General features: G+C 47.1%; 1 protein-coding gene across 1 annotated transcript; it reads left to right on the forward strand.

Annotated features, from left to right (window-relative positions):
* Positions 1–2,387: 2,387 nt before the first annotated feature.
* On the forward strand, positions 2,388–9,727 carry LOC116905812 (acyl-coenzyme A thioesterase 5). The gene is made up of 3 exons (XM_032908782.1): positions 2,388–3,311; positions 7,682–7,884; positions 8,995–9,727. The coding sequence occupies exons 1-3, from the start codon at positions 2,855–2,857 to the stop codon at positions 9,598–9,600; spliced, it is 1,266 nt and encodes a 421-aa protein (XP_032764673.1). The 5' UTR covers positions 2,388–2,854; the 3' UTR covers positions 9,601–9,727.
* The last annotated feature ends 7,265 nt before the right edge of the window (positions 9,728–16,992 follow it).

Here is a 16,992-nt window from a genome sequence, read left to right on the forward strand (position 1 = left end):
TCGTGATCTTCTGGGCTCCTGCAACGGGCTGGGGTCCCTTCTCCAGCTCTGCCCTCTGCAGTACACACAGTTTGTCTTCTAGGCTCTGGCTGACTTCACTGCTGCTGCTGCTCTTGGTGGCTATCCCATGACACTGGCATTTCCAAAACTGCTGGGGTCCCTTGCTGCAACTGGGCTGCACTTTTTTTTTTTTTTTTTCTGGGCTGGGGACCGAACCCAGGACCTTGCGCTTCCTAGGCAAGCGCTCTACCACTGAGCCAAATCCCCAACCCCTTGGGCTGCACTTTCATTGGTATCCTTTCCTGGGGTCTCATCAGAGGCATCAGCTCAGCCACTCTCCAAGATCCCTTCATGCCCTTAAAACCAGTACACCCGGGTGACTCTTACACTACCAAATTCAGCTGCAGCACGAGGTACAACCTAGGCCATATTTGGAACACAGCTTTTGTGTGATGACTCTCAGGAAACACTTTCCAGAAGATTTCCCCCAAAACAATGCTGCTCCCCCCCCCTCCGGAGCTGAGGACCGAACCCAGGGCCTTGTGCTTGCTAGGCAAGCGCTCTACCACTGAGCTAAATCCCCAACCCCTGCTGCTCTCTTCTTAATCACCACTAATGTCTCAGCTGACCAGTATCGAGTATCCCAGCAAAGCAAAGATTTCTCTAAAACCTAAATAACAACCTTATAAAACCGTCTTATGGGATGGAGAGATGGCTCAGGGGATAAAGACACTTGCTGCTCTTGAAGAACACCGTAGTCAGTTCCTAGCACCCACACCAGAAGTCTGGAAATCACTTATAACTCAAGTTCCAGGGAATTCAACGTCCTTTCCCTCTGGGAGCCCTTGTGTGCGTGCAGCAAATCTTAAAAGCATGCCTTACAATTTTGTTTACAGCATGAAATTCTTTATGCTGTGGGGATCTTCCAGGAATAAACACTCAGACACCAGTGAGAGCAGGAGAGAGATGTCACCGGTGGGCCGAAGCCAGGACAGTTCCCGAAAGACCTCCATCTCTAGTACAGTCTGTATTCTCATATTTACTCTAAAACCGCAAGCCGGGTGAGAGCATTTCTCTAGGCTCCGCCCAACAGTTACCTAGCAACAGCCAGGAGGCCTGGGTCTCGATAAGAATGTTTAGTCTCCCACCGCCGCCTCCTCCTCACTCTCTTTCCTTCTCCCTCCCCCTCTCCCACTATGAGTGTTCCTGGCCTGTCTCTCCACTCCCTCTCCCTCTCCCCTCCCCTCCCCTCCTCCCTCTCCCTCTCCCTCTCCCTCTCCCTCTCCCTCTCCCCTCTCTCTCCCTCTCCCCTCTCTCCTCCCCTCCTCCTCCTCCTCCTCCTCCTCCTCCTCCTCCTCCTCCTCCTCTCTCTCTCTCTCTCTCTCTCTCTCTCTCTCTCTCTCTCTCTCTCTGCCCTTCTCTGTTTTTCTCCCTCCTCTACCTCTACCTCCTCCTCAGACCCCCAAATAAACTTCCTTTTATAATAGGCCTGTCACATGGCTTGATTGTTCAGGAACCTCTTGGTGGGGCCCACCAGGGCCCTTCACACCGCTGTTTTATAATACACAACAGTGGGGCAGTCAAGCAAGCAAGATTTTACACAAGGGTATATGCCAGTCAGCAGGTTGTTAGGGGCAATGGCCTGTTGTTTCAGCTCTTCCTCCGGGTCATAGCGTTCCAGGTAGTGAGTGAGGTCCTGTTAGGCAAATAGGGCAGCGCAAACAGTGCTTTCAGTAAATCACTAAATAAATCAACAAGTCAGTATCTAATATATAACCGTACGGACTTTCATTCGAGAGCCCTGGAAGAGGTTCAACTTGGACCTCACAAGTTCTGGTCACCCCTGCTGACCCAGGTAGATTCCTCAGAGGCCTGGCTGTCTCTGCTAGGTTATGCCACTGCTGCTGAATCCTGTTTGCTATCCTGACACTACTGGACTGGACTGCTGATGTATCCATGAAGGATTTATGAGCGCATCAAGCTGCTGCTGCTGAATCCTGCAAACCGACCAAACTGCTGATTTGCTGACAACACAGATGGGAATTGCTCCAAAGGACAGTTTCTAAACAGGTCCACTTATCCCATATCCTAGTAACCTTTCTTTTTCACTACCTCTGGTGGGTGGTGAGCTAGTTGAGTTGGAATCTCTCTCTCTCTCTCTCTCTCTCTCTCTCTCTCTCTCTCTCTCTCTTTTTCAGAGCTGGGGATTGAACCCAGGGCCTTGCGCTTGCTAGGCAAGCGCGCTCTACCACTGAGCTAAATCCCCAACCCCGGAAAATCTCTTTCCCTGTGTACCTAAGCTAGGGTATTCTGGCTCCCTGTTATCACTGGTTAGTTCATAAAATTGTCCCTACAATCCTTTTCTAGATAAGGCCACTGCCCTTGGAGACTCATGCACTTACCTTCCAAAGCCTTTAAATAGCTTGAGTCACAATTTCACCCTGGGTATTCTGACTCCTCACTGTAGCCCAGGTCAAGCTTCCTTCTCAGATTGCATGAGGTACTACAGTAAGGAACAACCCAAGAAAGAAAGGTTCAAGGCCAAGTTTCTCAGGATTGCCAGATGAGAGTAACCTAAGGGGTTCTTTTGTAAAGCTATACAGGTCGGGGGTAATGATCTATGCAACTCAATCTTTGTATCTCTATTTCAACATCACCTTGAGAAAACATGATCATTACTATTGCTTAGCTCTTCTGCATACAGGCCACTGGTATCCCATAAACTGCGGGGAGTTTCACACCGCAATTGCCACGGCAAGTAAGTAGGACAAGGGTTCCTTCCTTGTCACAGACTCCAGAAGTCGAGAGACACTATTCACTCCACAGTATTCTGATTTTTTTTTACTGTGTCAGTATGGTGCCAGTAGTGAGCCTGGAGCCCGACAGCCACAGTTGCTGGGATGAGCCCCTGAGCATCACCGTGCGCAGCCTGGCCCCCGAGCAGCCCGTCACACTACACTCGGCCCTGCGCGACGAGAAGGGCAAGCTCTTCCGAGCCCACGCGCGCTACCGCGCTGATGCCCACGGAGAGCTGGACCTGGCGCGCGCGCCCGCGCTGGGCGGCAGCTTCACGGGGCTCGAGCCCATGGGGCTGATCTGGGCCATGGAGCCCGAGCGGCCTTTCTGGCGTCTGGTCAAGCGCGACGTGCAGACGCCCTTCGTGGTGGAGCTGGAGGTGCTGGACGGACACGAGCTCGACGGCGGGCGGCTGCTGGCCCGGGCGGTGCACGAGCGTCACTTCATGGCTCCCGGGGTGCGGCGCGTGCCCGTGCGCGAGGGCCGGGTGCGCGCCACGCTCTTCCTGCCTCCAGGTGAGCGGTCCTCCCTCGTGCGCTTGCAGTGCGGGATGCTTAAGGGGTGCAGCACCAAAGCTTTGCAGACATGGGTGAATCCTGAACTGAAAGTCAGCGGAGGAACAGCTTCTGAGGTTGCTTAGGAAAGCAGAGCATCAAAGCTCACCCAAGCCCGGTGAAATCTTCATCGTGGTAAGACCCACGGGTGGTTGTGCACAGGTTCACATTTGGCATCTGTTGTTCAGGCAAAGTGGGACAGTGTGAGCACCGGGGAAATTTCTAACTAACTTGAAGGACTTTAGCGCCAGTCAGAGTCCAGAATCTGGAAGTGTGGGTGTAGAGGGCCAGGGAGTTTTGTTTCTTAGGTGATTCCGAGGTAACTCTTTCCCAGGGTCAAATCCACAGCTTTGAGAGGGGCTGTAGTTCAGTGACCCACAAAGAGCCATTGTAGGGAATTTGGCCAGTGACTTTCATGACCCTTTGATTGTTGAAATGCTGAGAAAAGCAGTTTGAAGATCATCCTAGGATAGAAGGACGCTCTGTTTCCTACACATCAGTTAATGCTTAGAGCTGCAAGATTTGATGCCCCCAATGATGCTGCAGAAGGTGGAAGGGATGTAGATGGTTCTCTGGCAAATAGCTCTAAAATAGGATAGCTACATATGTATGCTTTAACAGGGAAAACTCCACCAACATCAAAGGGCCCTCATAAGAGATTTCCACGATTTCCAGATTGACTGATTAGGACTTTCTGATTGTGGACACCTGGAATGTTGCAGACCTAAATAAAACCAAGTATCCTTAGCCTCTAAAGTAGCCACTTATTGCCCACCTAGCAACCTTGTAACCATTATGTAAATCTTTGAGGAATGTATAGACCTCTAACTTTCATCAACTTAGAGGCTGCATACGTTAACCAATAACACACCTACTGAAAGTTTCCAAATGTGCTTTTTTTTTTTTTTTTTTTTTTTGTTCTTTTTTTCTGAGCTGGGGACCGAACCCAGGGCCTTGCGCTTCCTAGGCAAGCGCTCTACCACTGAGCTAAATCCCCAACCCCTCCAAATGTGCTTTTAAAGGACCTTAATTTAGGGTGTATTTGCATGCATGTGCCTAAGGCAGCCAGAAGAGAATATCAGATTCCCAGGGGCTAATGTTACAGGCAGTTGTGAGCCCAACAGGGTGCTGGGAACTGAGCTTGGGTCCCTGGAAGAGCAACAAGAGTTGTTAAATACTTAGCTATCTTTCCTAGCCCAGTTTGTGATTAGGGGAAAGGAGTATTGTTTTTGTTAGGCTTTGGTTACTTTTTTTTTTTACTGCTGTGATAAGACACCATGATCAAGGCAACCTACAGAAGAAAAAGTTTAATGGGGGTGGGGGTAGGGGGGATGCTTACAGTTCAGGGACCAAAAGCATGACAGGAGACAGGCAAGCATGGCTCCACCAATCAAAATGTATGAGTCTCTGGGGGCCTCTTTTTTGTTTGCTTTTGTTTTTTAGAGACAGGATTTCCCTGCGTAGCCCTAGTTAAACTGAACCAGGCTGGCCTTGAATTGGCCAGAGCTCTGCCTGCCTCTGCTTCCCAAGTGCTGGGATTAAAGTCCTGTGCATTGAACTATACCACCCTCTCCATTTTGATTCAAACCACCACATGTTATCATAAAAACTTCATGGAGTTGTTAACATGTAGAAACATGGTATTTGGGGCAACTAATCCATATATGTCTCTGGAGCATGCTCTCTCATATTTGGCTCCCAGAATAAACTATCTCTAATTTACATTAACAAATGGGGTTTTCACATGTCTATACTTGAGATGACCTACAGCTGTTAAAAATATGTGAATGTATGTACAGTGTGGAAATACATAGATATATGGTGTGTGTTGGCATATGGAAGAAACACATTACAGGAGTTATGTATAATATGATCTAACTTTTCTAAGCAAGCAGGTATATTTACATAGTTGGTGTAGGTATTCACCATTAGGCAAAAATAAAGTTTAGCATATAAGCTAATTTTAAAAACCAGTCTGGACCTACTGAAATGGCTCAGCTGTTAAGAGCACTGGCTGTTCTTCGAGAGGACCAGGGTTCAATTCCCAGTACCCACACGGCAGTTCACAATTGTCAGTTCCAAGTGATTTGATTCCCACAGAGAGACATGCAGGCAAAATGAACGTAAACTAAACATAAATGAACCATTTTTTAGAAATTCCAGCTGCAGAGATGGCTCAGCAGCTAGAAGCATTTGCTGCCATTACGGAAGAGTCACAACTCCCACGTGCTGTCTCATCACTCAGCAGCTCCAGTTACAGGGAATTCAGCATCCTCGTCTGAACTTGGCACGCATGTAATATCAGAACCAGGAAGAATTCGTTGCACACTAAGAAAACACAAAATAGATAAGCCTTGGTGAGACAAAGATAAGATAAAAGGAAAGAGAGACAGTTGTGAAATAGAGGATTGCAACAAGGTTAAGGCTAGACTGTGCTACAATAGCAAGATTCAGATCAGCTTGAGCTAATAACAACACCACGCACATAATAAGGGATGTGTGTATGTGTGTGTGTGTGTGTGTGTGTGTGTGTGCACGCACACGTGCGCGTGCATACCCACCCAGCCTGCATGAAGTTGAACAGCCTCTGAGGGAGGAGTGGAGATGAGTATAGGATTATGGGAAAGATAGAAAAAAGATGCCAGGGTTGGGGATTTAGCTCAGTAGTAGAGCGCTTGCCTAGCAAGCGCAAGGCCCTGGGTTTGGTCCTTAGCTCCGGAAAAAAAGAACAAAAAAGAAAAAAAGAAAAAAGATGCCAGAGACAGATATGGGAGGGCAGCAGTTCAATACCATGCTAGCTGGGAGTGTATTTCTCATAGCCTTTCTACACTTCACCGTGCTGTGGGAAGCAAAGCCACGAGCCAACAGAAACAATTGCTGCAATATACACAGAAGACCTCTGTTCCCATCCCAAAGCCTCCCTGTTCCTTCCACCAAGGTCAGTAGGGTCTTCAGCCCCTCGCCTTGAGCCTCAAGTCCACCTCCTCTTATTGTTCTGTGCCTCAGCAGCCCGGGAAGTCTGCCAGCAGACCCTGACCTGCTGACCTGCCTTGATTTACCTGTCAGGCAGACTTTTCTCTTTTTCTCTGCTTCAGAGAAGTGGTAAATGGCTCCCAACGTGTGTGTGTGTGTGTGTGTGTGTGTGTGTGTGTGCGCGTGTGTGTGCGCGCGCGCATGTGTGTATAATGAAAGATGAATAAGAATTCAGAATTTAACAAAGAAAAGTGCAATAACCTTAATATTCATCGACACATGCACAGTATACACTGCTTCTCCTACTGCCCCAATTTAGAAAAATAGTGACCTTGGTCTTGCTAATTACATTCTACTCCAGTTGTAAAAATCCAGGAACTAGCCAGGTGGTGATATCACCTGCCTTGGGAGACAGAGGCAAGTGGCTCTTCGTGTTTGAGGCCAGCCTGATCTACACAGGGAGTTCCAGGATATCCAGTGCTACACAAAGAAACACTGTCTTGAAAAAACAAGGGGTTGGGGATTTAGCTCAGTGGTAGAGCGTTTGCCTAGCAAGCGCCAAGGCCCTGGGTTCGGTCCCCAGCTCCGGGGGGAAAAATATGCGAAAAAACAACAAAACAAAACTCCAGGAACCTGGGGCTGGAGAGACCGCCGGAGCCCACATGGCAGCTCTCAAGTGTCTACGACTACAGATTCAGTGCATCTGACACCATCTTCTAAGCCCTCCATGGGCACCAGGCAGGCACAGACATAAGTGTAGCATACTCGTGAAATATAAATTAATAATTCTTTTTAAAATCTAAGAACTTACAAGCAAGTCAGGTAATTGTGAACCTGACTTGACTATTTGACAGTGGTCTTGGAAATCACAAGCCTTGGCCTAGAATGTAGAGACCCCACCCAACACTTTAGAATTCCTTTCCTTGGGGCAAGCGCAAGGCCCTGGGTTCGGTCCTCAGCTGGGGGGGTGGGGTGTGGGGGTGTGGGGGGGTAGGATTCCTTTCCTCGATTTTTTTCAAGACTATCCATTATAGTCTTTGGCATCACAATACTTTGGAAGCTCAATTAATTAGACCTTTTCATTACAATCATAGTTTTTTTTAAAAAAAGATTCTGGATAGTTTAAGAAAAGAGACATACTGGAAGGCCATTGGTTTAGGGATACGATGGAATAGGCATTGGGAAATTGGAATCAGAAAACTGGGAGGATCCAAGGGAAGCTGCACAAAGGACAAAGGGTCTGGTTGCAGCATCCAGCCACCAACTGGCATCCATGATGCTGGATGCACTGGGCTCAGTGCAAATGCTGCTGAGCGGGGTAAATGATAAACAGTCTCTCCCTCTTGTGTGTTTCTAAGGAACTGGACCCTTTCCTGGAATCATAGACCTTTTTGGAATTGGAGGTGGACTTCTGGAATATAGGGCGAGTCTGCTGGCTGGAAAGGGCTTTGCCGTCATGGCTCTGGCTTATTTTAAGTATGATGACCTCCCTAAGGTTACAAAGATCCTTCGTCTGGAGTACTTTGAAGAAGCTGTGAACTACCTGCTTGGTCACCCTCAGGTTGGCTGTTGTTTCAGTGCTGCTACCACTTACCCGCTAGAGAAAACTGACACAGAGGAAATGGCTAATGGGTCAGATCTGCATCGGTTTCTTGGTGTTATTCATAAATACCTCTCTGTGATGTATGTACGTATACACCATTAAGGAGGTAGCTACTTAATGTCCTCAAATAACTCTTTGATAAGTAACTACTAATTTCAATTTTTGAGATTTTGTTTGTTTGTTTGTTTGTTTCAAGCATCTCCCTACTGGATAGTTTTTATATCAACTTGACATAAAACTAAAGTCACTGGAGAGGAGGGGACCATAATGTTTCTGTACGATCGATCTGTAGGAAAACCTGTGGGGCATTTTCGTAGTTAGCAGATGATGTGAGAGGCCAACCCATGGTGAGTTGGGCCAGCCTGGGCTGAGGGTCCTGGCCACCATAAGAAAACAGGCCAGGCAAGTCATGAAGGGCAAGCCAGCAGGCAGCATTCCTCATTGGCCTGGAGGCTCCTGCCTCCAGGCTCCTGCCTCCAGGCTCCTGCCTCCAGGTTCCTGCCTCCAGGTTCCTGCAGTGTTTGAGTTCCTGCCCCAACCACCTTCAATGATAGACTACAATCTGGAAGTGTACGGTAAATAAACCCTTTCCTCTCCAAGTGGCTTTTGGTCATGCTATGGCCTCACAGCAACGGTAACCCTAAAACAGTCTCTTTCTCTTCTTCCATGTTGACACATGGGGCTCAGAGCTTTATCCATAACAGGATGCTGCCTGGGTTCACATTAATAACATCAACTTGTGTGAATGCACTGTCCCCCACAGTATAAAAGCACCACAGAAGAAGAGCTAAGCTTTGCTTGACTTGTCCACGAGCTTTCTTTGACACAGGCACGCCTAGGCATTTACCTGGTATTACTCACCTGAGCCTCATGGAAACTGCAGGACTTAGAGTTGAGTCCCATCTTACTACTAGAGACACTGATTTGAAGAGAGCTAATCACCTTTGAAAGCCAGGATGGTAGGATAAGATTCAGGCTCAAGGCACCTTACATCCATGGGTTGGCCTCACTAACTGTCCCACCCTCTAGGTTTGCTCAATCCCTTTCTTTTCTCTGTCTCTTCCTTAGGTCAAGGGTCCAGGAATTGGCCTGCTGGGGATTTCCAAAGGGGCTGAACTCTGCCTCTCCATGGCCTCTTTCCTGAACGGCATCACGGCCGCTGTCATAATCAATGGCTCCATGGTCAATGTTGCTGGAACATTATACTACAAGGAGGAGAGTCTGCCTGCTTCGAGCATGAATCTAGAACGAATCAGGGTGACCAAAGATGGGTTTAAAGATATTATAGATATCCTGAATGTCCCTCCAGAAGGTCCAGACCAGAAAAGCATCATCCCTGTGGAAAGGTCTGACACGACCTTCCTGTTCCTCGTTGGTCAGGATGACTGCAACTGGAAGAGCGAGTTCTATGCCAGAGAGGCCTCCAAACGCTTGCAGGCCCATGGGAAGAAAACACCCCAGATCATCTGCTACCCAGAAGCAGGGCACTATATTGAGCCCCCTTACTTCCCTTGGTCCAAGGCTGCCCCCAACTCCCTTTTTGACATGCCTATCATCCTTGGAGGGGAGCCTAGGGCTCACGCCATGGCCCAGGTGGACGCTTGGCAGCAACTCCAGATTTTTTTCCACAAACATTTGAGTGGGGACAAGAGGACAATCCCAGGAAAACTGTGATTTTCTTTGGGTAGTGACATTTCTGGTACTGACCCATCCTAAGAATAGCTGTACCTGTTAGGATGTGCTTACAGGTTTGTTTGGTTTTTTTTTCCTTTTAATAAAGTCTTAAAGAGTCCCTCCCTCCCCTGCAAAGTTTTTATGGGCTGTTTGAGGAAAGATTGGGTCTTACCTTCTTACGGTGCTGAGGACTGAGCCCAGGGCTTGTGCATAGTAGGGTAGCACTCTGCTGCGATATATTTATTTATTTATTTATTTATTTATTGTTCAGTTTTTTTTCATGTAACGTATTTTGATCATGTTTTCTCCTCCTGCAACTCCTCCCAGAATCCCCCTGCCCAACTCCGCTCTCTCTCAAAACAAAACATAAAAGCAAAGGGCCAGCTTCTAGGCATGGCACCTGCCCTGGTGTGTCACTGATGCACTCAGAGACGCTCCATTATAGAAAACAGACTTTCGATGTCAGTGAGTACTAATTCTAAATAATTATTTGGTTAGGAGTGAGTCCCTGCGTCCACTTCTCCCTCTCAATGCCAGAATCCCATTTGGCCTGAACCTGTGCAGGTCTTGTGTAAGCTGCTTCCGTCTCTGTGAATCCCCATGTATGGTCTGTTCATGTCTGGAAAACAGTTTTCTTGTTTTGTTTTGTTTTGTTTTTTCCTTTTTTCGGAGCTGGGGACCGAACCCAGGGCCTTGTGCTTGCTAGGCAAGCGCTCTACCACTGAGCTAAATCCCTAACCCTGGAAAACAGTTTTCTTAGAGTGACCCAATACCTCTGACTCTTAAGATTTTTCTTTCTCCCTTCCCTCCTTCCTTCCTTCCCTTCCTTCTTTCCTTCCTTCCCTTCCTTCCTTCTTTCCTTCCTTCCCTTCCTTCCTTCCCTTCCTTCCTTCCTTCCTTCCCTTCCTTTCTTCCCTTCCTTCCTTCCTTCCCTTCCCTTCCCCTTCCCTTCCCTTCCCTTCCCCTTCCTTCCTTCCTTCCTTCCTTCCTTCCTTCCTTCCTTCTAATCTTTTTTAAGACAAGGTTTCTTTGAAGAGCCCTGGCTGGCTGTCCTCTGCCTGTGGAGTTCTGGGATTAAAAGACTGTGCCAGCACCTACCATCTGGCTCTTTTAGCCACCTCTTCTGCAAAGATCCCTGAGCCCGGAGGGGAGGGTTTTAATAAAGACATCACATTTGAGGCTAGGTGCTCCTGAGTCTCTCTCTCTGCAGTGTCCGGCAGTGGGCAGTAGTGTCCTCATCTACTGAGGAAGGCTGGGTGAAGCCCTGATCATGGGTACTGCTGTATGTCAGTAGGAAACTTGTTGCTATATTCCGTTAGCAGAGTATTAGGTTTTTTCCCAGGGAGGACAGTGATTTTTTTAAGAAGCTTAAAGAGGTTGAAGAATGTTTACCATTCTAAAGGTGGTGGGGAAACTCCTGACGTCTCAGGCAATAGTCAACTTTAATCAGGGCATCAGACAATTCATACTCTGAGGGTTAAGGGGAGTCACATGAGTAAAGTGTGCAACCACCAGGGCGAGCTGCACCTGGCAGGCAAGCCACACACGTGGCAAAAACATGTTTTTCCATAGAGACATATAAACAAAACAACAGCCAGTTATAATGGATAGTCTGAAGTAAACTCATTCCTCTCTGCTACACCCAGGAGGGGCACAAAGGCACATTTCAAGAACGACTTGATGTTTTCAGTTTGTAAGCCATGAGGAAGTTTCTCCTATTCTTGAATGTGCCCTGTCTGCTAACTTGGCCAAAATGGATGGCTTTCCAGCAGTTGGGCTATACTTTAAAGCTGCTGATTGTGGGGGCTGCAGAGTTGAGAACACCTGCTACTCTTCCACAGGACCTGGGTTCAATTCCCAGCACCCACATAGCAGCTCACAACTCCCGTTCCAGGGGATCCGATACTCTCATACAGGCCTGAATGCGGGCAAAACACCAATGCACATAAAACAAGAATGAATGAATTAAAAACAAACCCTGCTGATTGCTGTAAACCATTTCACAGCCTCAGCACTTCTTACAAGATAATGGGTTACAAGATTAGACAAGCTAACTGCTAAGTCCTCCCATCGTATCAAATGCTTTTTTGGTTGGATAGCTGAGGTACCTGCCCTAGGAAACTCTATCCCCAAGAAACCTTGGATAAAGCCCACCTCCCACTCAGTTCTTGGCTGCTTCTCACCCAAGCAGAGGCAGCCACCGTCCTGTATCCTTCCCAATAAGTCTGTGTGAGGTTGGTTGTGCTGTGACTCTGTGGTATTCCTTGGCTCTTGACTGCCAGGTTACCTTTCCCCTCAGAGCCGCAAGCCTCACAAATGTGGCTCCCAGGATTATAACTTTGGGATTTTTTTTCCCCCTTATAATCCTTGGACTAACAATAGCTGAGGCCTTGCCTGGAGAACTCTCTCTGCTCCCATCTTGGTTAGTTTTTAAATAAAAAGCTTCTATTTTACTAAAATCAAAAGCCAGACTGGTGAATCTCTGAACAACCCCAGACCTACCAGAGTGTCTGTGCGTCTGTCTTTCCTTCATTTCCTTGCAGCCCCTGACAGTTCCCAGACCCAAGCCTTGCACAACACAGCAAGGGGCACCTGGAAAAGGGACCTAGAAATAGCTGTGTGGACATGACAGCCAGCAGCCTTAACCCGATGGCACTGTTACTCTCCTAGTCGCTAGTGACACTTCAGAGTGCTCAGACCTGTGTGATAATTTACACATAACTCCTCCGTGATGGCTAAAGAAACTTAATCTGGGACCAGGCATCCCTTAAGGGTAAAGTTGACCTTTACCCTGGAATGCTATGAGATCCTAGTGGCCCGCACATGGGAGAAGAATATAATAACCCGGTTCCTGCTTGGAGGTATTTGAACCACTTGCCTTCTGCTTTTGTGAGTGCTCTCATATTCTTTTTATTATTATACAATGGGAAAGAGAGACAACTCAGGTGTTAGGATTTAAATCTCGGCACAAAACCGACAGAGCACACCAACCCAACACGGTTCCACGTAGAGAGGTTTAATGAGAGAAGAAGAGTAGAAGGAAGAAACAAAGGAGGCTGGCCATGGGCACATGAAGGGAAGTGGGGGCTACGGGGAGAGAAGGGACAGGGACAGAGAGGAAGGGAGCAGAGAAGTGAAGAACAAAGAGAAAGCAAGAGAGAAGGAGGAGAGGGCAAACAGCCCCTTTTATAGTGTCAGGTGCAGCTGGCTGTTGCCAGGCAACTGTGGGGCGGAGCATACCTAGCTGATGCCAGGTAGCCATGGGGGTGGAGCTTAGACAGAATACCAACATTCCCCCATTTTGGTTTAATTTAAAAAAGAAAAATTAGAAGTGATGGTGGAGCAGGAATAGGGTTGTCGTGATCTCTGACTATTTCCTGCTTGCTTTGGGATGATATGTCCCTAGGGAACCAAGAGAAATGTGTATGGGATGTTTGTCCAGTCTTAGAGTTGAGTGTTTCCTTGTTGTCCAGGGTCTGTCAACCATCCAAGGATAGGTCAGAAGGAACAGCTCCCATAGAAGTGTCTGTGTCTATGAGAGGAGATTGGAACATCTGGAGGTCACTTGTCTGGAGCTGTCCTGGGTGTAGTAAATGCCTGGACTTGACAAGATGCTGGAACACACACATATATATTTATTATATATTATAGAATAAGATTAAGTGTATTTGGGAGAAAAGAAATTTTTTTCTTAGATGTACATTTGAAACCCAGAGGAATCCCATCCTTTGGAATAGGTAGTAAGTGGGAGCTTTAGGCAAATGTACTTATCTGGGTGGAGTCTATTTGGTCTATGAGAAGTAGGACTGAGTGGGTTTCCTGTAGCTTATAAGTTTACAAAAGAGATAACAACATGAATTAACAACATGAACATTCTTTAAGATAAGCTTTTTTTTTTCTTTTTTCTTTTTTTCGGAGCTGGGGACCGAACCCAGGGCCTTGAGCTTGCTAGGCAAGCGCTCTACCACTGAGCTAAATCCCCAACCCCAAGATAAGCTTTTTGTGGAGCAGAAGAAACAAGAATTTGTGATTACAGTTGGATCGTATAGTGGGAAGTTTCATTAGTTAGGGAAATTATAAGAACTCGAATAGGACAGTAGTATAGCAAGAAGAGGAAATATGAAGCATTTAGTCAATGAAGACCGAGTTTAGATAAGGAAGTAACGGATTACATCTGTGAAAGTTTACCTCTTAACTAGTTGCTAGAAACTGAGTTCAGAGGTCTGTTTCTTAGTTGCTAAGCTACAGTAGTTACCTTAGCTGTCAATGTAGTCAGAATCTGGGGAAGAATAAACCATAATCTACCATTCATGTATTGTTAAAAAAAAATGAGAGTCCATTAGCCAACTGTTCCCCGTGGGCTCTGTGGTCTTCATGGCAACTTGGGTGGAGTCAGTCTGGCTTTCAAGCCCAGAAGATACAACGCTTTTTTTCTGTGGAATGGATACATGTGACATGAGAAATGACTTACCTTGATTTAGATAAATCATCTGACTCTGAGGGTATCCACAGTTTGTCCACTGTGTTTCTCCGTGGTTGTCTTAGCACAATCCAGGCAGACTCTTGAAGCTGGGTTCATATCTTCCGAGACCTTGTGGGACAAACTGTTAAAGGCTTTGGGAAGTTCTGTCTCTCTTAAACTTAAACATATGTATATAGTAAATATAGAACATTATAATTCCGTGGCAATAGTAAAAAAACATCTACCAAGGTACCAAGGCAGGATAGGAACATGACAGGTTTTATAGAGAGAAGGAATAAGAAAACCATGTCATGTGTGAGACAGTGACTGGGCAGATTTAAGCCTGTAAGGAGGGCATCACAGAGATGGGGAGACCTGCTGGGCTGACCAGCCAGTACCCAGGACACAGGTTACCTCAGCGGGATGCCATGGGAAGTGAACAGAGAGGGGTTAGACCAAAGGTATATGAATGTTCGGGTATAAAGAACTTTTCTTTTTTTGCTTTTCTTTTCTTTTTTCTTTTCTTTTCTTTTCTTTTCTTTTACCAGACTGCTGGCAGTATGTATGAAAATTCCATAAAATTGAGGAATCTAGTGTGCCGTTATGCGGCCATTTTGAACCATGAATATTGGGTCCAGACATTATTGCATAGATGTATCAATTCCAAATGTCCTTCTAACGGTGCATTTGGAGGTATGCTCAAAGACCACAAATAGCTCATTGGGGGAAGTTACCAAGTCATCCGTTCTGGCCTCCCAGAAGGATTGATCTAGATAACAGAAGCACTCTGCCAGGACAGGTGTCTGAGTCATCAGTGAGACTCCTGGAGGCCATAAACGACCAGTCCCGGACCAGCCAGAAAGCGTTCCTACCCAGGCCTGGGATTTCATGTCAGCTGTGGGAGGCCAGAGCGAGAGGGGAGCAAGGAACCGCTTTTGAGGGAAACTCCACCCAATGATCGAAGTCCTATTGCGTATGTTAGCTAAGGAAATTCCCGTAATCCCAGAAAAAAACTGGCCAAGCTTTATCTGGGAAATTGGAGTCTTCCTTGCCAACTGGAAAAGGCCTACCAATCTGCCGGTGTTTGTGCGGAAATTGCACCTGAAGTCTGGTAGCAGGGAAAGTAGAACTGTGTGGTTGATGAGGGCCTGTCTAGGCCGGAAAAGCTGGCACAATGTGGTGAACCACGGAGGTCAGCAGCTCGCTGAGAAGTCTCCTTATGAGCCAGATGAAGCAGTAATTCACATGGTAGAAGTCCTGAGCCTCACAGCAGCCAGAAGGTGGCAGTGGAGGCCTAGAAGACCCAGCGATGGATACAGCAGTGGATCTAACAGCGGGACCGGTGAACAGAGCAGGACTAGCGGTGGTGATCCCCAGCAGTCTGAGCCACCAATGTTAGGATTTAAATCTCAGTCTGCATCCCGACAGGGCACACCAAGCCAACACGGTTCATATGCAGAGGTTTAATGAGAGAAGAAGAGTAGAAGAAGGGAGGAACAAAGGAGGCCAGCCCTGGGCACGGGGAGGGAAGGGAGGGGAATGGGGAAAGAAGGGACAGGGACAGAGGGGAAGAGAACAGAAAAGTGAAGAACAAAGAGAAAGCAAGAGAGAATGAGGAGGGGGCAAGCAGCCCCTTTTATAGTGTCAGGCACAGCTGACTGTTGGCAGGCAACTGGGGCAGAGCATACCTGGCTATTGCCAGGTAGCTGTGGGATTGGAGCTTAGAGAGAATACCAACATCCGGGAGTCCGATAATTTTCTTGCCTAGCTGTGGATTCCTGTACTGTCCACCCCTATAAACCCTTCCTTTAGCCCCCTTCTGTGTGGCATGCTGTCTAGCTCTATGGCATCCATCTGTCCTGCCAACAGTAAGAATTAATTCATTTAGTCTAAAATTGAATTGAGCCTAAGTCTTTGGCTTTTCCCAGTGGATCTGAATGCCATAGCATAGACAGCTAAGCCATGGGAGAATCTTGAATTGGAATTTGCATTTAGTCAACAAGGGAAATTTATCAAGTGGAGGTGGAATATGAAGAATATAGACACAGAAAGGGGACTGTAGAGATGGTTCAGTGGTTAAGAGCACTGACTGCTCTTCCAGAGGTCCTGAGTTCAATTCCCAGCAACCACATGGTGGCTCACATCCATCTGTAATGAGATCCGATGCCCTCTTCTGGTGGGTCTGAAGACAGCTACAGAACTCATATACATACAGTAAGTAAATCTTTAAAAAAGCTGCAAGATTCTCTTTTGTCAGGGGTAAAGCTTGAGACAAGTAGTTCTAAAAGATGTGTTAATACTTTGAAAGACATTTTTGGGACAAGCAAATGTTAGGTTTCAAACCTCAGACAAATGGCTTATTTAACAAAATAAAGTGGACCTGGCCTCCAGGTTCTTCTAGAATCCCTCACGCCCTATCTGTTACAAGGCACTCCTGGCTGGCGTGCCCCACATCCACCACCCTGAACTCTCAGGCCCAGGGGGCTGGGCTGTTCTTCCCCATATAATCCAATTATTTTGGTTACCTGCACTCTCTGCACCTTTGGCCTCCTGTTTGCTGCACCTGGTTCCTCTGTCTCCCCATCTTCCTTCCCCTCACCCCCTACTCACATGGACCAGTGCAGTCTGATCATGACCACTCTGGACTCTCTCAGATGTCCCTGCCTCCGGCTGTGCTCTCCCCCATATCCATAGTAAACTCTCTCCTCCACCATACCTAGAAGCACCACGTTTCTCTCCTTTTTGTTTCTTTTTTACATTCAGTAACATCTAGAGATAGACTGTTATCTGTTGGTACTTTGAAGGTAAAGAAATAAAGTTTCATAGCTGTGAAAAACAAAACTGTGAAAACAAGGTTTGGAGAAATACATCTGGGGGTCAGGATGCCTATGACAAACTCGTGACCTTTCTGAGAGATACATCTGACCTCA

Source organism: Rattus rattus, chromosome 7, assembly GCF_011064425.1.
Source record: "Rattus rattus isolate New Zealand chromosome 7, Rrattus_CSIRO_v1, whole genome shotgun sequence".
NCBI classification, from domain to species: Eukaryota; Metazoa; Chordata; class Mammalia; order Rodentia; family Muridae; genus Rattus; species Rattus rattus.

Bases quoted from the DNA above. Each gene is read 5' to 3' on its own strand.
- LOC116905812 (XM_032908782.1), top strand. From the start codon at position 2,855: ATGGTGCCAGTAGTGAGCCTGGAGCCCGACAGCCACAGTTGCTGGGAT. The intron at 3,312-7,681 runs GTGAGCGGTCCT...TGTGTTTCTAAG, and splicing joins CACGCTCTTCCTGCCTCCAG to GAACTGGACCCTTTCCTGGA. The intron at 7,885-8,994 runs GTTGGCTGTTGT...TCTCTTCCTTAG, and splicing joins ACCTGCTTGGTCACCCTCAG to GTCAAGGGTCCAGGAATTGG.